This window comes from Euleptes europaea, chromosome 2 (assembly GCF_029931775.1).
Source record: "Euleptes europaea isolate rEulEur1 chromosome 2, rEulEur1.hap1, whole genome shotgun sequence".
In the NCBI taxonomy this organism is placed as follows: domain Eukaryota; kingdom Metazoa; phylum Chordata; class Lepidosauria; order Squamata; family Sphaerodactylidae; genus Euleptes; species Euleptes europaea.
Window position 1 is genome coordinate 23,972,123 of NC_079313.1, and position 26,068 is coordinate 23,998,190.

Sequence of the window (26,068 nt, forward strand, 5' to 3'; positions counted from 1 at the left end):
TATATGGGCTCACTGAGCTCACCAGAATCTATTCATAGCCTACATTTTGAGAGTTGGATCCTCGAATCCTTCGTTGGTGCATGGCTTAACAGTTCTATAGCTCAGTCCTTGGGCTAGAGCCAATTGGAACCATAAAAAGACATCTGAATTTTCAATTCAGGCTGCACTTGTCTCGCTTGTGCATTTTAACACCAAAATCAGATTTTTCACCTCTTTATCCTAATAAGCCCCCTTTGATGGCCTTCTACTTCTCTATTAGAGAATGAAGCAGTACATCTGCCATAGGAACAACCTCTTTGAAGAAGATAACAACAATTACCCAGACCTCATTGCTGGTGAGAAGGGGCTCACTGTATGGCCCATATTCAAGGACTCCACCCCACCACCCTGTTCTCTGCCATTTGTGCCTCAAGGTCCTTGCAAGGGCAGCAAGGCCCTTTGGACCTTGTTGGATGTTGCCCTATTGTTGCTGGTTGCAAAGGGGCCCCCATAACAGTTCAAGCTTCAGGGTCCCAAAAATGTAGGTCCGCCACTGGCCCATACTAGTGCTCAGTGGGGAGAAAGCCCACACTAGTTTCATTAACCGACTATGTTACATCAACAGTACTAAAGCATCTCCGGGTAGCCATTTTGCAGGCTTTTCGATTGCTACTTGCCTGTGATAAGAATATCCCGATGGCCAAGCAGGGAAACTGACTTTTTTTCTTTACAGACACAAATAGCTGCTACTTAACATGCATTGGAACGATAGCTAGCTTGTAAAACAAATTTGAAGCCCCTTAACCTGTGGACTTATTTGCAAGGCTACCTTGGTGTGCGGCCTCTTAATGTTGAATAGCATGGGGTTTTCTTTAAAAGTAGCACTTTTAAAAAATGCCAATGTGCAGAGATTCTGCTGCGGTCCTTGGCCTGTAGATATGCCAAGCACTTCTTGGGATTTAGCGGCGGGTGGGGTTGTGAAGCGGCTCCCATTACACTGAAGGGCATTTCTTGGGGCAGCGCATACAATAAGAAGAATCAAGCTGCAAAACTTTCCAGTTGGACTTGGTATTCCCTGCACACAGAAAATAATAGCACAAAGGGAAGAAGACAAGGAAGATCTCCCTGTTGTGCTAGCAGTCTGTCTGAATGGAAAGAGGGGTGGAATGGTTTGTTCTTAGGGGGAGGATCATTAAAACACACTCCTCCCTCCTAAAACTGTGCAGTCGAGGGAAAATGTACACAAATTAAATGGTCCTGCGGTTTGTATAAATTGGCCTCAGCATCGCCCCAGTCTCTGGGAATTCCTCTCACCACCTGACCCCGTGTGTGTTTGTTTTTTTTACTCCCAATGGTCAGTACTTCACAGCAGCACATTTTCAGCTTAATGAACAGCAAATAAAAATATAATATAGATTTGTCATAAAATTATGCTTAAATATTTGCAGACAGATTGCTTTTATCTTCCACCCCTCCCCTCCCCTCTTTGCTAAATCAAGCCCTAGATAGTAAAAAGGTGAGGGAGGGGGGGAGAGAGAGACAAAACTCAGAGCAAAGAGAAATGGTTGTGAGGCAGCAAACCATTGATACAGTAAAAGAACGAAAGTGGGGGGGGGGGCTAAGAAGCCTGCCCCAAAGCCAGGTTGCTAAGAGAGCTGACGGGGCTGGAACAGGCCCTTGACTTGGGTTTCAGTTCCGATCAAAAGAAAGCTGAACTGGGGGGGTGGGGGGTCTTCAGCCTGCTCCTTTCCCCCATCTTATGCCCCCAGCTCTCTCCTCACCCCTCTCCTCATTGCCTTCCTTCTGTGCCACACCGGGTGTGCCTTGATGAGCACACCGACTCCTTCCCCCAGCCCTCCCAGTTCCCCTGTTCGCGCTCCCCCACGAGCCTTGAATCTCCTCCAGGCTCTGGCCCTGACAGCACACGCTGCCCCGGCTGCTGTCACTGATTCTCTTCTGCCGTGGGGTCCCGGCAGCTGCACTCGTCCTGGTCACAGTCGTCAGGAAACGGAACCACCTGAAGGGATCAGAGGAGAGGAACGGTCAGGGAATGGAGGCCTGGCGAAATTAATGGCCCCCTCCCCCTGCCTTCAGAGCAGATGTGTTATTCATGCAGTTCGATAATTGTCCTATTACTCTCTTCCCTAAAAAAAAAACCTGCCCAAGATGATGTTCAGAGTTATCAGCAGATGTAAACTCGTCAAATGTCAGCTATGCAAACAAAGGATTCCAAAGGTATTGTTTCTGAAAAAGTTAACAAACTAGGCAAGCATTCGTAGTAAGCTCTTGACAGATGGGCTCAAACGCTAGAAATATAGGGGGGGAAAGCTCTTTAAACCAGAGGCTTGGATGTTGCGAATGTTGAGAACGCTGAGAAAAATAATGAAACGCTGTAAACACTGAGCGAGGTAGGAAACCTTAGCCAGCTAAACAAGCGTACATAATGAGCTCTTGGCTCATAAACTCAGGCGTGGGAAATGCAAACAATCTCTTTCAGGCAGAAGTTTTAGCACTGCAGATGCTGAGCAAACCAACGAACAGCTGATAAGTTGCTGAGTACGGTGGAGATGGCAAGTCCGGATTCTGCTACCGTTTCGACAGGCAAAGCTCCATCAGCCAAAACCAAGGGGATGCAACTCTTAGCAATCTTCTTCTCAGATAGTTAGCGTGAAATATCCGCTTAGGTAAGAGTATAAACAACGTACAGTAACGGAATGATGCACAGCCATAAAACACCTGAAGCCGATTTACAAACCCAAACAAAAGTCTTCAACAAAAATACAAACCCAAACCAAAGCCTAAATTCTGGCCCCTTCAAGGAAGACTGAGAGCCTGGAGCTGCCTGTGGAGAACTCCGATGGCTCCCTGACCTATTGTCAAGAAAAAGCAGGAGGGAATATATCGGCTGCTGCCACACAGCCACCCGGTTCACATGGCTACTTCAAATGCAGAGCTGTTCACCGCAGCAACTGAGCAATCCATGTAATGCTCCAGCTCCACATGGCCTCCATTTCCCAACCCCTCCATACCATCATTTCAGGGAGGGAAACCTGGGAAAGCCCTCTGGTGGTGAGGGAAAATGGGGGCTGCAGGGGACTGGGGTCATGAAAATACAGTAACGTGGGAAGGGCCAAGAGATTTGCACTTCCCTGCCTGCAGGACAGCCACCTTGTTTTGAATGAGACCTTTACAAAAGCATCTTTACAAAAGCAGGTTTAGGACAGACCGTAGCACGGCTTGGGAAAAGCTGAAGGGTGCATGAAAGTACCACAATGCTAAGTGGACCCAAGTGGACCAGAACACCCATGTGACCACAGTAACACACACAGGGGAGGAGGATAGGGTTGTCAGGTCCCTCTTCGCCACTGGCAGGAGGTTTGGGGGGCAGAGCCTGAGGAGGGCAGGGTTTGGGGAGGGACTTCAATGCCATAGAGTCCAATTGCCAGGTGAACTGATCTCTATCGGCTGGAGATCAGTTGTAATAGAGGGAGATCTCCAGCTCTAGTACCTGGAGGTTAGCAACCCTAGAGGAGGACCTGCTGGCCCCCTTCCTCCATATGTTGATTTTCTCCTCTTCCCTCTAGTGGCTAATATTAAGAGTTCCAGGAGGTAGAGGTCAAAACTGAGAATACTCCTGTACTCAGTGAACTCAACTTCCCATATTGATGGTGATAGTAATGAAAGGTAGGTTCATACAATCAAAACATCCCTGTATATATACTGGTCCAAGGCCTCACAGGACTGTAGAGACACGGTTGTGAATTAGCTAGGCATATGTTCTTCCAAGGTAAGAAAATTGCATCTCCAGGGAAATCCCCAGGCTAGCCTTATTATTGATCACATCACACACAAACACATGAAGTTGCCTTCTACTCTTCTTCTTCTATCTTCTATGAATGTCCGTAAACAGTGCTTCTTAAGGATATCATATTCCCATAAGGTAACCATTCTGATTTCCCTCCTTCCCTGCAAAGGGACTCCCTCCCTTATTTCTAGTCAAATACCCTCAAAAGCTCACAGCCAGTTAGTACGACAATCTGCTTTTGCACTCCTGACCACCAAGGTAAAATTTTGGCTTCTGCAAAAGGATCACAGAAGATGAGTCTTTACAAGCTTTTATCTGAACTCTGTTCACTTTATCAATCTCTAGCTGGTAAAGAGAAAGAATTACTGTGCCAGGATGGTGAGACTTGCTGGGGAAGGGGAGAGCAGAGAATAGTATGAAGAGGACCTTCATAAGGAGGGGATCAAGCTCAAAAAGGTTTTAAACAGAATTAAAGGGACTATGCATACATGGATTCGAAACAGTGCCCCTGGGAATACGAACGCAACCACTGGCTGGCACTGTTGCTCCTTCCAAGTGCAGCATGGGTGAGAACTGAAACAGTCTATGACGGCACAGATTCCCTAAAAAAGTAGATCGATGAGCACCATGTGGCACCTTTGAGACTGAATAAGACGTTATCCCAGAATAGGTTTTCAGGGGCTAGAGCCCACTGGATCAGAATGCATGTGCTACTACATGCATCTCATGAAGTGGGCTTGAATCCATGAAAGCTTACACTGAGATTAAGTCTTGATTTGTGAAGGTGCCGGGGAACTTCTGTTAGTTTTTGCTGCAACAAACTAACATGGCTTCCCCTGAGGAACTGTGGCATGGCTGAAGTCTGGGCTTCATCATGAGAAAAAGGGGCTCCAGTCCTGCCCCTAAGAACTCACAAGCTCCGCTTGCGGAAACAGGCAGAGAACGTTGGAGGCGACTCTACAGCCTGCATGTTGTTCGTCTCCTGTGTATCTTCTTAGCAACTAACTGCCCTTCTCGCACACCCCCTAAGAACAATTAGCTGCTAAAGGAGAGAAAGAATAAGCAGACACAGGGAATGGTGGCAGTTCCTGCTTCCTTCTGTATTAGCCTATGATCTCCTACAGCTTTTCTTTAATCTGAGTCCAGGATGCTCTTCTGCACTCTCAAGCTGTCAATGTCCGCCTTCATTTTTCATCTATTTATTTGTGTGCCACCTTCTACTAAAGAACCACTGAAGAACCTGTGGGGGGGGGCTCTCATTTTCCCCTCCCACTACTTCTGCTTTCCCTTTCCTGAAAGCCCCCTTAGCTTCTCCCCCTTTCCTGCTTCTCTCCTTCCTACCCACCAGCCCACCTAGCTAAAGCCAACCCCGGTCTTCAGCTCCCCCCCCCACTGTAAACTCTTCCTTTAAAAAGTCTGGCCCACTTTTGTGGTGCAATCTGGGCTGGGTCCATTTGCACAGCGGGGAACTTGAAGCCCTTGTGGGAAGCACCTTACTTTCCCCTCTCTCCTCCCAGCAGCCCCCATATCCTGAACTTTCCCTGTCTCCATCTCTCCTTCCTACCCACCAACCAAACCTACCTTTACCTGCCTCCCATCTTCAGCTATATTTTTTATTGACCTTATTCATACCTTATTCTTCCCAATGGGGACTCAAAGCAGCTTACATCGTTCTCCATTTTATCATCACAACAACCCTGTGAAGTACATTAGGCTGAGAGTTTATGATTAGCCCAAGGTCACCTGAAGAGCTTACAGGGCAGACTGGGGATTCAAACTTGCACCCCCCAAATCCTGGTTTCCATGGGTTGAACAGTCACAAGCAGCCAGTCCTAGATGAATCATGCAAGTCATGTGGTAGCAAATCGCCCAGTGGTGATTTGCTAGTTGGCCTGGCCCCAATAAGTCCTCCCTGAAAGGCCAAAACCACAATTTGTATCATTCTGCTTAGGAATTAAAATGTTAAGATCGGCATCTGATCAGAAATCCATGCAAGCAAGAATGGGAGCTATCTTGATAATACATAAAGGCTTGCGAAAGAGTGACCTGTATGCTGTGATAAATGACTGCACGGCAAAAGGTCATCTGCATTAATGCAATCTGTGTAGGCTTGTCACAACCCACACTCTTCTATCGTGTGGGCTGACATCACAGTGTATCCTTAGTATGAAAAAAAACCCATACTCTGGCTTGCCTCCAGGCGTCACAAAATTGAGAAGTCAGACGAAAGCCAGAGGTAAGCACAAAGAAATAAGAAATGTTTTCCTGCTCTTTTTTATCCTATTCCTATGGCAAATTGTTTCCTCATGGGGGAACGCTCTGCCCTCTGCTGTAATGTCTGGTCTGGCTTGCCAAGGGCATCCTCCAGATCACGTGGACAATTTTCACACCAGCAGTGGACTCCTCAAAGAACATCTGGCAAGGAAACTCACCGTATGTTTGGGAAGATTATTCACGTCGGTTATATTAAAGGTTACAGGAGGTCAAGGGGATAGGCCATGCCAAGCCTCCTTTGAAAAAAAAAAAAGAATGATCTCCATCGTGACTTTCTCTTCCTAACTTCTCACATTATATCTTCACAGATATACCTCTCTGCACATGGACACGGCAGGCACCCCCACAAGACTTCTGTGGCTTAGATTCCCTGGATCTGTTCAGCTAGTGGTGGTGCTTTCCTCCAGTGACAGGACCTTCCCCATGCTCAGAGAGGTCCAGTTGCTCAAGTGTAGAGCCTGTTTTTGCATGCAGAAATTTCTAGATTTAAACCCTGGAAATTGTGGCTAACGCGAGACGTGTAACATGATACCAGGTGGGGGGCTCCCCCAATCCAACCTGCGTTACGCATAAGCACTTAAGAAAAGCCATGCTGGATCAGACCAAGGCCCATCAAGTCCAGCAGTCTGTTTACACAGTGGCCAACCAGGTGCCTCTAGGAAGCCCTCAAGCAAGACAACTGCAGCAGCGTTGTCCTATCTGTGTTCCATAGCACTCAATATATTAGGCATGCTCCTCTGATCCTAGGGAGAATAGGTATGCATCATGACTAGTATCCATTTTTAATAGTAGCCATGGATAGCCCTCTCCTCCATGAACATGTTCACTCCCCTCTTAAAACCTTCCAAGTTGGCAGCCATCGCCACATCTGGGGCAGGGAGTTCCACAATTTAGATGTGTTGTGTGAAGAAATACATCTGACTGGGACGCACCTTTAAAATTTCTGGGTGCCCCAAATATGCTGCAGAGCGTGGTGGGAGGAGGAGCTTTAGCCTTCCTTCCTTCCTTCCACCCCACACCATTTTCAGCAGCCAAAAATGGCTGCCGGGGTGGGGGGCTGATGGTTGTTCATCTCACTTTCAGTTCCACGTATCTGTCCACATGTCTTGGACAGACATGTGCAACCAGCAACAAGACAAACAGCTAATACCCTCCCGCTATTTTTCCGTGCTGAAATGGCTTGGGAGGAAAGGCCGAAGCCAGTCCTGCTGCTTGGACATACTCCACAGCTGATTCAGGGCCCTTCAGCAATTTTAAGGTATGTCCTGATCAGATGTGTAATGAAAGTTGGGTTGGGAGAATCCTTGACTGCTCACATTTCATGTCTCATGTAATGGAGATCAGAATCAAACATAGAAAGTCTAAGGAAGCCCACTCTCTGCTTGAGACCTATGACCACTGCCAGTCAGAGGAAACAGTCCTGAACTACATGCATCAGTGGTATGATAAGGCTTTGTTGTATGTTCAGCACAAGTAGGGATATAATGCAACGTCTCTGGCAAAGGAGTGGGGTGTGTACCCACCACCAAGACAGGCACCTTGCTCTTTTTCATAGGGAGTGCCTTAGTGTGCAAAGCAAGCAACTGAGCTGATGGTAGGGTTGCCAGGTCCTTCTTCACTACTGGCGGGAGGGGCGGAGACTGAGGAAGGTGGGGCTTGGGGAGGGGAGGGACTTCAATGCCATATAGTCCAATTGCCAAAGCAGCCATTTTCTCCAGGTGAACTGATGACTATCGCCTGGAGATCAGTTGTAATAGCAGGAGATCTCCAGCTACTCCCTGGAGGTTGGTAACCCTAGGTGGTGGTGGGCTTTGAAAGGGCTCCCTCCACTCAGAGCTTCTTACAAAACGTACTAAGGACACTGTTTGTTTGGAGGCTTTTCAGATTTTTTTTAATCTGACCTGATGAAAGGGTCATGAGACAAAAAAATCTTTTTTTCTCGCCTGAATCAGTTGACATAAACAAAAAGGACTGATTGGGGATTTTGGAATGATGTCCAATTACATGGCAGGGATGGAATAGGATGTTCTTATCACCTGTTTGGATTGGCCTGAGAAGACCTCCCCACTAAGTCTTCCCAGTTCCCACCCTTGCCATGCAGCAACCCCTTTACACTATCGCCAAGGAATTAATGTGCTCCAGCCTACAGGGCAGACAGGGCTCCAGGTTACCCATGCAGCAACCCCTTTACACTATCGCCAAGGAATTAATGAGCTCCAGCCTACAGGGCAGACAGGGCTCCAGGTTACCCTCGCTTGAGATGGAAAACAACACCCAGGCTCTTTTCCAAAATTCACACTTCCAAGCTCCTTTCCCCCTTCTCTGTGAGTGATGAAAAGAAAAAATGATTCAAATTTCACAAGAATCGGAAGGAAGAGATGAACCCAGACTCGTACATTTTGAAACAGTTTGGTCTATCTGAAGGTTCCCTTGGATAGATATCAAGTGTGGCTTGTGGCCGCTGTGCAAGACAGTTGAGATAGCAAGGGAGGAGAATCCAAAGGGAGAACCAGTGAAGTCCCATCCCCCAAAAGACCCACCTAGTATAGTTTTCAAGCGTATAAAAATAACAGAAGACCTCTTAATGTGTTGGAATGGACACATCAGCACAGACAGAACTTTCATGTCACCTCAAACACAGTGCTTTTCAATTAAGTCAAGGAAGTATGTGATTAGAGGACTGCTCCAGAGTGTGATGTGTTGGACCTCTTCATACTAACTTCAGTCGAAGTAGCTCAGTGGAAGAGCATCTGTTTTGTATGCAGGAGACCTTAGGCCCAATCCCTGGTGTTGTCAATTAAAGGATCTCAGGTAAGAAGTGTTGGGAAAGACTTTATCTGCCTAGGAATCTGGAGAGCCCCCTGCCATTCAGTGCAAAAAGTGCTGAACTCAATGGTCCAGCAGGCTGACTTGGTATAAGGGGCATCCTCACAAGTCAATTTACTTTTTAAAAAAATTACTAGATCATTTATATCCTGATACAAAGTTTTCATATTGTTCCCCTACCAATGCCAGGACTTTGTAATGAATAGATGAACCCTCATTAATGGGTGATTTTTACAAAATTTAGACTCCACTGTTCTGCCCTCATAAAAAGCCACTAAGGTTTAAACATACATAATAACATTAACACCTTAAAAACAATTAAAACTAACAAGAACCATATTGTTAAACAATTAAAACCAGAGCTAAAATACATACAAAACCATTGAAGCAACAATTAAAGCATTGGGCAGGAAGGAAGGATCACTGAGGGAACACCAAATGAAACAGAAGAGTCTTCACCCACTGGCAAAAGATGGCAACAGCAGGGGACAGACAAGGTCTCCCTGGGGAGACAGTTCCAGAGATCTGGTGCCATGACAGAGAAGGACTTCTTCTGGGTTCTCACTTGCCTAAACTCAGAAGGTGGGGGCACCTGAAGCAGGGCCTTGGAAGATGCCTGTAGTGGTTGGGTAGGTTCATACGAGAGTAGTCTGTTCTTAAGGTATGTAGATCCCAAACCGTATAGGGTTTTAAAATTCAACACCAACACCATGAATTGTGCCCAGAAACAGACCAGTAGTCAGTGTAGACGGACCAAGACTGTACTGATAAGGTCCCTCCTAAAGATGTGAAGGCCCAGAAAAAAAACCTGGAAAAAATTAAGTGGAAAACTGCCCCCCTTTCTTTCCAAGGCCTTTCCCCCAATTTTTTAATGGAAAAATTGTAAATTTTTAGGAGTACTGAAAAAAAACCTGCAGTGAAATATTTCTCTTTTGGAACGAGTGGGATACTTTTAAAGACAATGTGGGCATGCTGTGGATGTCTACAGTTCTTTAATTCAAGATGCATTTCTGCACCTACAAAGGTATCTAATCTTCATAGGGTTGCCAGGTCCCTCTTCGCCACTGGTGGGAGATTTTTGGGGCGGAGCCTGAGGGCGGGGTTTGGGGAGGGGAGGGACTTCAATGCCATAGAGTTCAATTGCCAAAGCGGCCATTTTTCTCCAGGTGATCTGATCTCTATCGGCTGGAGATCAGTTGAATTAGCAGGAGATTTCCTGCTAAGACCTGGCAGTTGGCAACCCTAAATCTTCATGAGGGGAGCATGCAGGGCTTTCACTGCTTCTCAACAGTTGCATACCTTCTGTTGTCTTTTTTACTTGACTCTTCCCTTGTGGTTGACCTTTTCGCCTGTCCTTTAAACCACTGTGACACATACAGCCACAGACTGGGCAACAAGCAGCTTATTGCCCAGCCTTGCTGGAGGGGTGAAAGATCAGAAAGAGGTGGGGCAGAAAAGGCACCAAAGCCTCAGAAAAAAAACCCTGAAAGATTCAGTGAAAATGGAGCTCCTTCTAAACAGTAGTTACAGAAGGAAAACGGCAGCATCTAGCTGAAACTAATCTACCTATGCAGATATTATTTGTGACCCTTTTTCTGATAAAATAATATATTTTATGTTAGATTAGATTGTTTATTTACGGCCCTTAGCCAGATAAAACCATAAACATGGACTAAAATATTCTTACAAACAAAGAATTACAGTCCGAGTCTTATAACACTTAAAAAAAGAAATAACAACCGAGACACTTCTGCCAATTGGGCTAAGAGACTGTTCTATGGTGTCGAATTTTCATTGCTGCCAAGAAAAATTTCGCAACTTCTAAAGTGATTGAAGGATTATCCCCTTGTAGGAGCAACTCAATGTTTTCTCTTGCCCTGTCAGGTCCTATTCTCAATAAGAGGGGCTCAATAAACTTAGAACGGGGTAATGTGTAAAATATATTTTATGTTATTTACCACAATGCTTGTGTTTTCTGTCTAACTCCTATTTTTTCTACTTTTTCAGACTGAAAAAATTAGGGTACATAAAGATAGCAGAGGGTGTATCAGTTTTCAGTTGTGTTTCAAGTATTGGGTATATATGCAGTTTTGCTTGAAGAAAACGAAGGCATTTATAATTTTTAAATTCCCTAAATATGTCAAATATTGCAATTTGATATACTAAGTAAGTTATATAAATGATGCATTTTATGTTGTTAAAGCAGTAAAATTAGTTTTGGTTTGATAGGACAGTAAGTACTGTCTATATATCTCAATTTCCCCCAACATTTCCAGGTGTTTTTTTTTTTTCTGGGGAAACAACTGACTGTCCTTCAGTGTTACTCCTCTGAAGATGCCTGCCACAGCTGCTGGCGAAACGTCAGGAAAAAAAATACCAAGACCACGGTCACACAGCCCGGATAACCTACAAGAACTCTGACCGTGAAAGCCTCCGACAACTGAAACAATTTTTTTCCCCCAGTGGCTTCAACATTTCTGGAAATTTTACATATCCAGGTTATAACCGGGTTATTAATATCTAGTCCGTATGACCCACTCTAGTCAATACCTGGGTTGCAGCATTCTGCACCAATTTACATCAAATAAGGGACAGAAAGGAGAGTAAAGGGACAGAAAATATCCCCCCTTTCCCAACCTGTTACTTTCCCCATGAACCCCTCACAAAACTTCTACCCCTACCTAAGTTTTTATGCTTCCATTGCAAGCATGGGTTTGAAAACCTGGAGGAAAGGACAACAGTGGGGAGGGAAGTGTTTGGGAAGGAAAAGACTGGCATGGGAAAGCTTAAGCACTCTGTTATACAAAAACCAGCAACTTTCCCAGCTGTATTATACATATACAGAGCAATCCTGGGAACCGCAACCGGCAGGGACAGCTCCGCCGCGGTGCCTCCACAGAGGTTTCCCGGCCACCGCGGGGGGACTTGTGCTGGGAGAACACCAGCGGGAGGCCGCACCAGTGTCTGAGGGGCGCAGTCCAGGGGGGCCAGCGTGGTCCAGGGGGGTCTGCGTAAGTGGCCCTACACCAGTGTCCATGCCAGTTTGCACGGCACAAGTGGCATGGACGCCGGCATAGGGGTCATGCAGGCTCCCCTTCAGGATTGCACAGAACGTGTTTTTTTAAATTCCCTGCATGTTTCAAAATCTAGTCTTTCTCAAAGAAAAAAATACTTCACAAATAAGGCAGTTGGACCTGCTTGTCCATTCACCACAATACAATCTTCTGTCAGTTATTAGTTTTGTAACCTTTTTTTTAGTGGTGCCTTAACTTGTTATGAGTTTGAAAAATATATACAAGGCAGATGTTCAACTGTCTTATTCATTTGTGAAGAAATCTTTCCCCTGAGACAGGCCAGTTTTCAAAACACACTGAGAATTAAAGACTGTGTTTTCTACACAGCTGATACTAGAGTTATTTTTCCTGTATCATTCTCTCCCCCCCACCCCCACAGCTGTTGGATCTGTTTTCCTTTATTTATTTGGAAGATTTATATTCTGCGGGTCAGCATTAGCCTGTCTATTTTCTGATGCAAATCACCTGTTCCACCTAGAAAGAAAGAAAGAAAGAAAGAAAGAAAGAAAGAAAGAAAGAAAGAAAGAAAGAAAGGAAGGAAGGAAGGAAGGAAGGAAGGAAGGAAGGAAGGAAGGAAGGAAGGAAGGAAGGAAGGAAGGAAGGAAGGAAGAAAGAAAGAAAGAAAGAAAGAAAGAAAGAAAGAAAGAAAGAAAGAAAGAGAAAGAAAGAAAGAAAGGAAGGAAGGAAGGAAGGAAGGAAGGAAGGAAGGAAGGAAGGAAGGAAGGAAGGAAGGAAGAAAGAAAGAAAGAAAGAAAGAAAGAAAGAAAGAAAGAAAGAAAGAAAGAAAGAAAAAGAAAGAAAGAAAGAAAGAAAGAAAGAAAGAAAGAAGGAAGGAAGGAAGGAAGGAAGGAAGGAAGGAAGGAAGGAAGGAAGGAAGGAAGGAAGGAAGGAAGGAAGGAAGGAAGGAAGGAAGGAAGGAAGGAAGAAGAGCCATTACAGCTTCATTAAACAGCCATAATACAGCCGTGTAGCTCGACCCTAAACAGGTCTAACAGTGTTCTAAAAGCTGCTTCAAGATCTCAGACCAGAAGATTATAGGTGAAACCCAGTATAAGTTTGAGAGAAAGGAAGAATTAAAGAACAGTGCTTTACTGATAGTGTATTGCCTCTTGTAACGTTACAAGAGCCAGGAAAGGATTCTCTTCTTCCATCTCAGTTCCCAACCAGCATTTCAGTTTAACAGTCTGTGGGCTGTCATCTCATCGAAAGAGGAGACAGACATGCATGCTGTTACGCTGGGCTATTCTAGCGATGTGCAGCAGCCACTTTCCGCATTCACAGTCATAACCCGGGTGGTGCCACAAATAAACTGGATAATTAGGGTGAGAGGCTCTGCATGAAGAGGATGGCTTCTTGCTGACACTGCTTGGATGACTCCTAGTGTGTTCCATGACTATCCCGTAGATCACGGCATAACCGTAAGCACATGATTAAATACATCACTCTAAAAAAATTCTCTGCCAACAGGAAATCCACATATTAGGGAGAAGGCTAAGCTAGAACCATTCTCCTTGATGTGTTGGGATTTTGGGGGGAATGGTTCTTGCTGGACTATATCATGACTGGTCCATTTCATCCATTACTGTATTCCTAACCATAACCTACCAAATGTGTCTGGAAACCTAAAAACATGGCATAATAGTCATCCTCTCTCCACATTTGGTACTCGATGAAAATGTAATTTGAAGATCTGACCCTGAACCCATAAAATCTTGCCCTTAAATGTAATGCTGCTGTGAAATAAGGTGTTTAGTTAGCACCCCACCTACCTTCCTGGAGGAAACTGTGGAGGAGCAACAATCACCCCCATCGTACCGACAATAGGCTCTGTTGTTGATAGTGTCACACCAACCATCGGCTAGGAAAGGCTATAAAGAGAGAGAAGCGAGCATTCAGTGAACAGAAAGTGACTGACGAATTGGCCACGGTGGGAGTCAACAAAAAGTCTTGTGGGATACCGAAACCAACACATTTGGGACAGCATACCAGCTCTATCAAAGACCTTCAATGATGGAGAATTAATAATTAAAAAAAAGATAAGGCATTATTTTGATTTGCCTATGCTATCTGAAGATAAAAATGCACATGGAACAAAATGGCCAAAGGGTCCACTGTTTAAAAACCGGCACATGATCTTTAACGTCCATTCTGAAAAAGATGGCAAATGGTACATCATTGAGCTCATTTGTGACTTCAAGTTCAAATTCAATGGGATGTTGATCTACCGCCCATTTCAGCCGCTGTCTATTTCCAGTGTGATCAAATGAATACTGGATACACTCTTGTTGACACTGAACGGCACAGTGAGTTCCAGTACATACAGGCATCAGCTTCAAACCACCAATGAATATGAGTGCGCTGAACTCTTCCCATAAATTCACAGTGCAGTCCTAAAGACAGTTATTCCAGTCTATGAGTTTCAATGGGCTTATGCTGGAGTAACTCTGCACAGGACTGCACTGTCAGTTTCATAGGAAGAAACAGTCAGTAGAATTAATTTATCTGTCTCTTGTACAGATAGGTTCACAAATACCGCCTCAGAAGACGACTAGTAATAGTAACTTGGAAGTCATTTCTCAGCATAATGTAGGCTCAAAGACCAAATCTAATGGGGATGTATGTTAAATATCATACAGACCAGAATATGATTGGCTACCTATGTTCCTGAGGATTACCCAGCTTTTCAAAAGACGCATGCACATGAACAGGTGATGTTACATGTTGTTGCATCAAGTGTTTTACAAAGTATTTGTTTGACTCTTTAGGAGAATATTCAAAATGTTTCATTGTTATCCTTCAAGCTGCATTTTAAAGTAGGCTGGTGCTTTTACTCCCCCATAGCGTAGACCGGGGGTGGGGGTGGGGGAAGAGACTGTGCTCTCTAAGTCCACTATTTAATTCATGGCAGGGGGCACCTCTAGACCAACAACTTTCAGTTCACCCTCTCAGCCATCAGGGGACCACCTGAATCCAGCACCCTGCTTCCAACAGCAGCCAAGCAGATGTTCCTGCTCCTTGACCTCCAGGTAAGCATCATTACTAAGGCCACCAAATTAAGATTCGTATCACAAACCTGTCTGATCCTTTTTTTCAAAGCCATCAAAGCAAGACCATCAACAAGACCATCATTGCCTCTTGTGGCAAATGGTTCCATATGTCAAGTATGCATTCTGTGATGCAAAGCCTTATTTTGTCACATGCAAATACGAAGTAGCACAATCAAACGCATAAATAAAGCAAACAACAAAACACGGTTAGGAAAGTGTCAAGAGCATCCGACTCCATTCCATTGAATTTCCCACTTTCCCCCCTAATAATCTTGGAGATGTTTGTATTTATGAACTACGGTCACACATTGTCTGCTCATCACGCAATCAGAGATGAGTGAGCTCACCTCAGAGTCCAGCTCAGACGAACTGCATTTGTTTGTTTGTTTGTTTGTTTTAAAATAAATTGTCATAACCCTGTTTTTTTCAGAGCTGGAATCAGAGCTGAATGCTTGAAACCCCAAAGCATACCTGATGATGTCACCAGAAGGACCATGGGGATTTAGGTGTCTCCCTCTGCAGAATTTATTTTATTTTATTAAACTTAAATCCCACCCTCCCCAGCAAAAGGCCGGGCTCAGGGCGGCTCACAACATCCTAAAAACACAAATACAATGCAATCATAATAAACCATCTAAAACAATACTCATATAAAACCAGCCCCATAAAACCATGAAAATATCAAAAATCAGACCATCAGAACATCTGGCGTGCTTATTGTGGCATAGAGGTAGCAGCAGAGCCTGTGGGCAGTCAGAGCCTTCCCCCCACATAATAGTAATTCAATTCAGATTACAGCTAAAGGGGGGTGGGTAGAAGAATTCCCCTTCTCCTCTTCCACCCCACTGCAACTTATCCACTTCTCCTGATGAGTAATGTGTGGTGAAGGCGGAAGGAGACAAGGAGAGGGAATTTCTTGTAGCATTCAGTCCTTCTTCTGCCTACCTTTTCTCTTCGTCCCTCTATCTCCAAGAGCTGGGATGGATATTATCTATAGCATCCTAGTACATTCTTGGGGTGTGGAAAGAAAAGGAGGACAGAGGAATGCTGCAAGGATTTTCCGTCCCCTCAATGGTTATCTGTTGACACCACTATCAAAAGGATGGATAAATTAGGGTTTGGTAGGAGACAGGGGAATATTTCTCTAATAGAGATTTACTATTTAAGCCAGAGATGAAGTTGGCAGCTGGGAAGATCACCTCACTTTGAAGACGAGCGCTCACTTTCAAGATGGGGCCCAATTCTCACATTATCATTTTTATGTAGTTACAAAATATATACCCTGGCTTTCTGCCCTCATCAGTCTAACCAAGGCAGCCAACAAATTAAAAACCAAACAAAAACACATCATTCAAACAATTAAAACCAAATTCAAATACACATAAAGTAAAATAAAATACACATACATAAAAAGAACAATTGAAAACAGGGATTATGCAGGGATTATGAGGGGTTGTAGCGAGGTGGTAGAGCATCTGCTTGGCATGCAGAAGGTCCCAGGTTCAGTCCCCGGCATCTCCAGTTAAAGAGACTAGGGAAGTAGGTGATGTGAAAGACCTCTTCCGGAGACCCTGGAGAGCCGCTGCCGGTCTGAGTAGACAATACTGACTTTGATGGACCAAGGGTCTGATTCAGTGTAAGGCAGCTTCATGTGTTCATGTGTATAACTGAAGGAATGCCAGACAAAACAATAAAGTCTTCACCCACTGGAGGAAGATGGCAACAGAAGGACAAGTGAGTCCCTCTAGGGAGAGAGTTCCAGAGTTTCAGTGCTGCAACCCAGAAGGCCCTCTCCTGGGTTGCCACTTGCCTGGATGGTGGAGCCCCCCAAACCAGGGTCTTGGAAGATGACCACAATGGTCAGGTAAGTTCATAAGGGTGTAGGCAGTCCTTCACGTATACTTGTCCCATGTCATGTAAGGCTTTAAGGGTCAACACCAGCACTGTGAATCATTGCCAAAAACAGACTGAGCGCCAGCACAGATGGGTCAAGATAGGAGTGATATGCTCCCTATCCCCTGGCATCCACCCTGAGTCCTGACAATCAGACATGCTGTGGGTTTTCCCTGCTTGGGACATAATTCCCAGGCACATGAGGACTCAACTGAGATCAGAACCATGGCATGTAGGAAAGGAGGATTTAAGCCTTCCCCTACCCATGCTATTTCCTCCCTGACCTGAAATGGCACCCAGGATAACTGTCCTCACCAGTAGAATATCTGGAACAGAAATGGAACTGTTCAGACTATCAAGACATTCCTAGCACTATGCATCGTGCTATAGCAATCCTTAATAATTTTAACTAGTGATGAACAAATTTCCCCATGACCTGACTCACAACAGAACTTGCAGCAAGTTTCCCCCATTCTGTTCCTTCATTGTTCCATGTCAGACACAGAGGTATTAGATTTATTTGTTAAAAGGGGAGAGATATAATGTGATTGAAGTTCCTCATAAAAGCGGCATTCCAAAAGGGCATGAGCTAATTAATGAATCAATAGAGCCAGAAAAGCAAGAATAGGTCTTGTCTGCATATGGTATATTCAAAATTCTGCCCTGCATAACTACATTAGCATTCAGTCTAGCTAAACAGAAGGCTCTAGAAAGGCGAGGAGTTGTCAAATAATAAGTAAAAGCGGGCAAATACAATTTCCAGGTTGCCACTGACAACTTTGTAAGAATAGTATCACTTACCTACCTGCTCACCACAGCACAGCAGGCAGAGAAGTTCTGGCCTATCTGGGGGGGTGAATTATCTAGACCCTCTTTCTTTCTTTTTGCAGAATTCCATGTGGCAAAGGGTTTGTTTCTCTCAATCATATTCTGAGTCACTGGGAAAACCAAAAATCCACTTCCTATGTAGTCTCCATATAATTATTACAAACAATCACCCGTTGCCCCAGATGTATCAATCCAAAATGACTTCCAGATCAGTGTCTTTAGGCAGGAGGTGCTGACATGGGGAGAAGGTTTGTCTTCACTATATACAGATGACCACTAATTGCTCCCTTCCCACCCACCCCCCAAGCTGCCAAAAACATACCCGTCTGAAACAAACACCAGGCTTCTATGACAACCCTGGAGAAACATGACAGCTCATGCTAAAAATTATCCTGACGGGAAGAATGGAAGAAAATAATAGAGAAAAATAAGGGCTAGTTAGTCGGATTGAAGGCTGGGAGAGCATGAAGAACGCTGGAGAGAATTAGTTTGGGCCATTTGCTGCAAAATCCATTTCAGTTCATTTGCACGTTTTTGCCAATCTGAGTTTTAGATACACACATGCACTGATAAAACACTGCAAAAAAAACAACAACCCCTCAACACTTTGATATGTTTGTGCATATGACTGCATAAAAAAATTGTGTGGTATGATGATATACACGGAGATGCCAACACATTGGTACAATATGGCAAAACATGATACAGTGGTACAATCACATCAAGGCTGCTTTTTTGCAGTGTGTTATTAACATGCATGCAATGTTGAAAGGGGCATGAGAGCCACATAGACTGGCAGTGCATTCCTAAGGAGAGTTACTCCAGTCTAAGCCCACTGAAATGCATGGGCTTAGACTGCAGTAACTCCCCTTAGGAATGCACTGTGAGAGACCTAAAAGTTGCAGCAAACTGAGTTTGCACAGTACTCTGTAGAAAATTAGGAAATATAAAGCAGACAAGTGGAGAATTCCTAACACATCATTTCCACTTCAGAAGCAAGACCAGGAAATTTCAAAATCTAGGGAGAAAACTGAATGAGGATTTTTGGAAGCACACGTAATATAAACAGACAATGAGATCGAGTCTCATTAATACAAGCCACATTAATCTCACCCTTGAGTGAAGAAGACCTGTGCATACCTTTTGTGCAATATGTTTCCAAGTTGTAGACATAGGTGCAGCCTGGCCCTATTACAACCCCTCCTCAAAACAAAACAACCCCCCCAACCCATTAGCATATGTGTCACAAGCTAATGACTGAGCAGACACCAAAAGAAAACCTGTCTGGCTGATGCATTGAAATAAGTTCTTATCAACATAGACAGGAAACCTGGAAGGTGGAAATTCAGCTCCTGGCAGATGAAAGAAACAAGAATCACCCTGGCATTGAAAATACCAGCTCTCACCACATGATGGTGCCTTCAAATAACATTTAGCATACAAAACAAATACGGTAAAGGGACCGTGTGGCAACTTGAAAAACTGGGCTTTCCCTCTTTCTAATGCTGGGAGAAGAGATCATGTAAATGCAGTATTAAAGAGGTTATCTCTAATTTCACAATTCCATAACGAAACATCTGTAACCTATAAATGGCTGAAAACATAGTCAGCAAAAAGAAGTCTTCCATATGGCATCCTTCATATTGCACTTATCATATGCTGCAGTCCATATGGATAGAATCTTAGCACACTAGCACCACCTGAACTGCCAATCATTTATATGGCCCTAGTTCACACAGCAAGTACTTTTAAAAGTAACAGCAGGGAAGATATCATGTAGAATGCTAAAAAAGCAACCACTTTCCGCATGACCTACCTAGGCCTCTTATAGATCAGGTTTTTAAAGTCTTGGAATTCATTGTTCATACACAGAGAGATAAAAATCCAAACTAATTGTTTCACACTGAAGCTTTAGAAAAAGATTGTTTGAGTGGATGTGATGCCAAGGAATATTCACAAACATTCCAATGATACCCAGAACAAACATACCTATTGGAATGCTTGAAGCCTGAATTATCTTAAGGAAGGGGGAAAGTTGTCAGCTCAGCTGGGATTAGAACCACACAGAGCACCTAAAGTAGGACAGGCTGAATACCGCCAAGACATTCAAGGAGGAGAGAAGCTCACGGATAGGGAGATGAGAAGGAAGGTGGCTGGAGGGAAGAAGCAAAATACAAAATGGACAGTGAAAGATAAACTGAGAGAAGTATAGGTGGAAGTTTGAGGAAAGGGGCAGAGAACGGAGGGAACTGAAGCAATCTCTCTCCAGTGTGGTGTAGTGGTTAGGAGCAGTGGACTCTAAAATCTGGAGAATTGGGTTGGTTTCCCCACTCTTACACATGAAGCCTGCTGGGTGACCTTGGGCTAATAGTTCTCTCTGCACTCTCTCAGCCCCACCTACCTCACAAGGTGTCTGTTGTGGGGAGGGGGAGGGAAGGAGGTTGTAAGCCGGTATGATTCTCCTTAAAAGGTAGAGAAAATCGGCATATAAAAACCAACTCTTCTTCTTCTTGCTGCAGGCTGCTAATAGTACAATATCACAATATTTGTATCTGTGTTTGTACATGTCTGTCTCTCACATACACATACACACACACATATGCTCATGTGAACCGGCAGGGCAACCTGAGCACAGCATTTCTTGGCTGCTTCTGACTGCCCATTGGAAGAGCACTGGGAATGTAGACTGTGGGAGGAAATGACCATATCCATTGTTCAATTTCAGTATTTTTCTTGGCTGTTCAACAGTTTGCCAAATGCCTCTCATTTTACCCTTCTCTTCCTGCTTTCCTCTTTTCCCCTTGGCATGCATGAGGGGGCAATAGACATGCTTAAACACAGAATAAACTCAGAAGGGAAGGCCACTAGTGTGATGCCAAGACTCCCAGCACTGGACACGTCAACATATCTTGAAGAGAACTCTCCAGGGACAAAGATAATATCGGGATTTCGGAAGAACTTGCTAGACTCATGGCTCTGATCTTCAGTAAACTTCTTGAAAGTGTCCATCCTGTAAAAAAAAAAATTCTAAATAATTCTTCATTAGGTACCTTTTGGATGATGTACATTTTTGGAAATCTTGCTACAGAGAGCCTCTTTTAACAAAGTGTCATCCAGAGACAGCCCCACTGTGGGATGAGGTGAATGAGGCAACTTTCCAAGGCAAAAGGTTTTGAGAATCTACGATTAAGGCTGGAAGAACACCAAGGGTTGTATCCAGACTAAATGGGCAATTTCCGCCAACTTCCATTGCTGCAGGCCTTTCTTGTGTCTTTCCCTGGGGTCTCCTATCCTCCAGGAACACCATTTCATGGAGATCAGAGGGTTGCACCAGGGTTTGAACAGGAGGACTTTCCGGGACATGCCACCACAAGTACCGAAAGGTCTTTTGGTTTGCCCATCACCCACAAAGCTACATTTCCTCAAATGAATGGAGCAATATAAATATTCCTACTTGCAGTTTGAGATATAGTTTTGATGTGGTTCTTGGGAGTGGATAAGAAGCCAGCTTCCATCTTTGTGAATTTAAGTTCATCTGAGAAGTTAAGGCAAGTTCAAGGATTCAACCTTCTTTCATGTGCATTCCATGAGTTTCCTTAAGCATTTCTTGGAGAGCAACTTTGATAGACCAAGAGTCTAACTCACTATAAGGCACCTTCATGTGTTCACATATTAGTAATTCAAGGTACAATAAACTGCTAATGCAAATCTCACAATGATTGCAAAACATAGCTGCAGGGGAATCCAACACAGAATGTGCCACAGTGTGGAGAAGGAGGGATTTCCCTTGCACCATTTTTGAATTGAAAATGCCCCCATCTCAACTAGAAGGTCCAATTTACTAGCTACCACCAGTCATTATTGAGTTCAATCTCCATTGAAGTTTGTTGATTTCCAAATCAGTTATTTGGCACTGAAAAGTGGAATTTGTAAGTTAACCAAAAAGGAACCTCCTCCTCAAAAACCATCCTGATAAGGACTGAAAATTCTCCACAAGGGACAGAATGCTGAGAATTTGAATGAAAGTTACTGCTCAAAACCCTGAGAGTTGACAGAATGTTCGACAGAAAGATTATGGAGGGTATTCACCAAATTGTTCCCCTTCCTGAAGTTCTTGGTAGAGACCCAGGTTGCATTATACAAATTGACACTCTACTAAATACTGATTATTCCAGTTCTTCCACCTTACTTAAATCATAATTTTTGCCAGTTGTAAGTCACCTTTTGGGGACCATCCTGGACAATATCAGGATTAATTGCTGTCCTTGGCAGCCTGCTTATTTATTTCTCCTGCCAAGTCAATGCTTGCTTTTTAGGCAAGTGAAAAAACAAGCACTGAAGCCACAAGGGCTTCCTGGCCCATTTCATATCTACTATCTGTCAAGTTTTAGTTATAGACATTAAACAGGGTGTTGAACTATACAGGAACTTAAGCATGTTAGAATGCCAGCTCAGATGAAGGGCTTTATTCCACAGGAGGTAGAAATCCTTTGCTTCCAATGCAACTGAGACGTTTAAAATGCCTACCCCTATTGGGCATTTCTCAGGAGACATACACTGGGCACACACACCAAACAATGCACACCAGGTCCCTCTTCACCATCGGCGGGAAGTTTTTGGGGTGGAGCCTGAGGAGGCCGGGGTTTGGAGAGGGGAGGGACTTCATTGCCATAGAGTCCAGTTGCCAAAGTAGCCATTTTCTCCAGGTGAACTGATCCCTATTGGCTGGAGATCAGCTGTAATAGCAGGAGATCTCCACCTAGTGCCTGGAGGTTGGCAACCCTAGAAGGAGCAGATGGATAGAAACGGGTAGGGGAGGAAGCAGAAGCAATACAAGCAATGGAAATGATATAGTCTGGAGGAGGGCAAGAAAAAGAAGGAGGAGAAAGAGAAGGCATTTGGGGCAAACAACATATTGGATCATAGGGTGGAACCTCACAAGAGAGTTGCATTCAACCAGCTCTTTTCGCTCAATATCAACTAATTTCCCTCCTGACTACAGCTGCTGTTCCACATGGCTTTTGTCCTTGCACGCCCCACGGATGTGGATCCTGACAGCACAGTCTTGTTGTGAGGTCAATGAAAAAAGCCGGTTCTGCCCTGGCCTCTGTCTGATGGAATAACCTCTCCAATGAGACCTGGGCCCTGCGGGACCTTAAGGAATTCCCAGGACCTGCAAGAAGAGCTATTCTGCCAGGCTGTGGATGAGGCCAGCTACTAGGATTGCCAGGTCCCTCTTTGCCACTGGCGGGAGGTTTTTGGGGCAAAGGAGGGCGGGGTTTGGAGAGGGAGGGACTTCAATGCCATAGAGTCCAATTGCCAATGGGGCCTTTTTCTCCAGGTGAACTGATCTCTATCAGCTGGAGATCAGTTGTAATAGCAGGAGATCTCCAGCCACCGCCTGGAGGTTGGCAACCCTACCAGCTACGATTTCTTTTTCCGTCAATGCTGGTCTCCCTACCCTACCCTACTCTATCTTATGGGGATTTGTCTACCTGCAGACCCTGCTGTGGCCTATATGTTACAACTAGGGGCACCATCGGATACATGTTCTCCCTCAACTATTGATTTTATAGGGCAAGTTTTAATTATTGCTCTTTAAAATGTTTTTTATTCTGTTTTATTGTATAGTCTATTATTGTGTGAGCCACTCTCAGCCTGGCTTCTGCTGGGGAGGGCCAGGTAGAAACACAATTAATTGATTGACTGATTGATTGATTGATTAAATAAGTAGAATCCAACCCAAAGTATGCAGTTCACAGAGGTTACAGGAATCCTAGCTGCAGCTTCTCCACTCCAAAGCACCACTGGAGTGGGGCAATTTGCAGCTGAGAAGCAGTGAAAAGCGGGGTGGAGGCTGCTTTCCCCCCCCCCCCACTTGGCTTGGTAAACACACGTCTGAGAACTTCAACGGGGAGAAAAGTCGGTGGGGTGAGGGAACTGCAAGGGAACAGCAGTTGGTGGAAGAAGGAAGCATTTTATTCCGTCCTCCTTTGTCTCTTTTGCAAATTGCCCAGATCATCAGCAGCCTGGAACTCACAAGCCACTGTCAGTGTAGTTACACTCAACATTCATTCAACAGTGTAGTTACACTCAACATTCACTCAACAGTGTAGTTACACTCAACATTCACTCATCAATGTAGCACACTCAACAGTGTAGTTACACGCAACTAGATGACCCTGGTGGTCCCTTCCAACTCTATCTATTATTCTATGATTCCTTCCCGGTCCTTCTTTTCTTTTATGAGAATTATTCTCTCGAACAATGATTTATTTTTAATTCTGAGAGTTAACACAATTCTTCTCCCACTCTTTAATTTCCCCCATTAGACTCATGATAATTGGTTGCCTTTATTCCTGACCCTGGCGCCAAGCCTACAATGCCACAGCTCCCATCTTTCAACTGCCAGTCTTCTGCCGGCTTCCCCACATGCTAAAAGCCTCTTCCGCACTGGCCGCTTATCTCAACTTTCTGCACTACCTCAAAGTAGGCATGCAGGATCTCTGAACAAGACTAGAGAATGGAGAAGCACAAAAGAAAGAATGTGGGGCAAGAAAAGGAGATGGCCAGTGATGAGCATGAGCCTAGGGAGTCTTTTTGCTACCTAGAAAAAGACAATAGTCTTTTAGAGTTGGCAGTGGTATAAGAAAGCCTTAACTGACCATGATGGGAACAACCATTTCATTCATCACACTTTGTCAAACAGGTTTTGCAGATTATGTCCTGAGATGCAAGAGAGATGAGTATTGTGCATAATTATGGCACTCATACCATTTCCTTTCCTAAAAGAACGGCTATAGGGGTCTCCAATCTTGTTTAGCCTGTGGTCACAAGGGGCTGGGGACAATCACATAATGCTGAGAAGGTGCAAGCCAAGAATCCTTCTACAATGGAGGCAACAGTTTCTGAATGGGCATTCTTTGATGCCTCTTGGGTGGAGGAGAAAACCAGGACTAGATCTTTGCTTTGGGTAAGAGATGCCTTGTTGAATAAGCAAATGAACACCCAAAAACCCATCAGTGGACCCCATGGTGCCCATGGGCAGCACACCAGGGAGGCAGTCACTGAACTGTTGTTTGCGTCCAACCTCAGACACATGTTGCATCCCTCATTGTCTTAACATGGAAATTTAAGTAGTGGTACCTGAAAGGAACAAGGTATGTCATGGCACGATGCGACTTCTTGCAAATACAACATCCCTTCTGCTGCATTTCTGTATCAACTGACCAAGGATGTTACAACATTACAGGATACACAGATGGTTCTGATGGAGCCAAACACAGCTGTTCAGTTGTTCAGCTGCACCAAATGTCACTGCTCAATAGACAGTTAAGCCCACTTCATGAGAACTAAATACAACCCAGCTTGCTTGCTGAGCAGTTGGATTACCGAACTTCTGGGAGCTAATCCTTCACAATAACAAGAACATTTAAAATAATGATATCCAGCCTCTCAATGTAAATCCTCAGAAGGCAACTTCCAATATAACAAAACATTAAAATCTGTAAAACAGTAAAATAGCACATAACCACCACCCAACTCTTCTGAAACTATCTGACAATTAACAACCTTCAAACCAGCAGGAAGACCGCATCTTCCCAGGATGCATCATAACATTCACAAGAAGGGGGATATTAGCAGTTACCAGTACATATTAAACACAAAGCAACAGAAACAACAGTAATCACCAGAAAACCTGGGAGAACAAGAAGGTTTTGACCTAAAGCTTAACAGCCTCGGCACTAAGCAACTATTTTGGGGGAAGGAGTTCCACAGTTGGGACACCATGAAAGGAAAAGCCTTGTCTCCAGTCTTCACCCACTTAGATGATGAAGGTGCAAGCCCAGAGAGCAGGGCCTTCTGAAGGCTACATTAATTGACAAGCAGGCTTATATGGAAGCAGAGGGGGGAGGGTCTTTAAAAAAAAACTGGTCCAGGCCATTTAGGGCCATACAGATAATAACCAGAACATAAGAAGAGCCCTGCTGAATCAGACCCGTGGCCCATTTAGTTCAGCACCCTTCCTCCCACAAGGGCCAACCAGTTGCTCTGAAGGGCCAACAAACTGGGCGCAGAGGCCAATGCCTTACCTGAATGTTGCCTCCTAGCTCTGGGCTTCAGAGGTTTACTACCTCTGAATATGGAGGTTTCCTTTACTAACCACGGCTTGTAGCCATTGATGGACCTCTCCTCCATGAATCTAACCCATCTGTGATTATGGCCATAGCTACCTTCACTAGCAATGAATTCCATGATTAATTTATTATTTGAGTAGAGAAATATTTCCTTTTGTCTATCCTGTACCGATTACCCGTCAATTTCCTTGGTTGTGTCTGAGT

General features: G+C 44.4%; 1 protein-coding gene across 1 annotated transcript in view; it reads right to left on the minus strand.

The window, feature by feature from the left end:
* Positions 1–1,921: 1,921 nt before the first annotated feature.
* PAPPA2 (pappalysin 2) overlaps positions 1,922–26,068 on the minus strand; it is a 153,570-nt gene continuing 129,423 nt past the window's right edge. Inside the window, exons 21-22 of the mRNA XM_056844705.1 lie at positions 13,728–13,826; positions 1,922–1,996 (exon numbers count right to left, since the gene is read on the minus strand). Of these exons, the coding sequence (XP_056700683.1) occupies positions 1,922–1,996; positions 13,728–13,826 (174 nt within the window). The remainder of the gene's footprint in view (positions 1,997–13,727; positions 13,827–26,068) is intronic.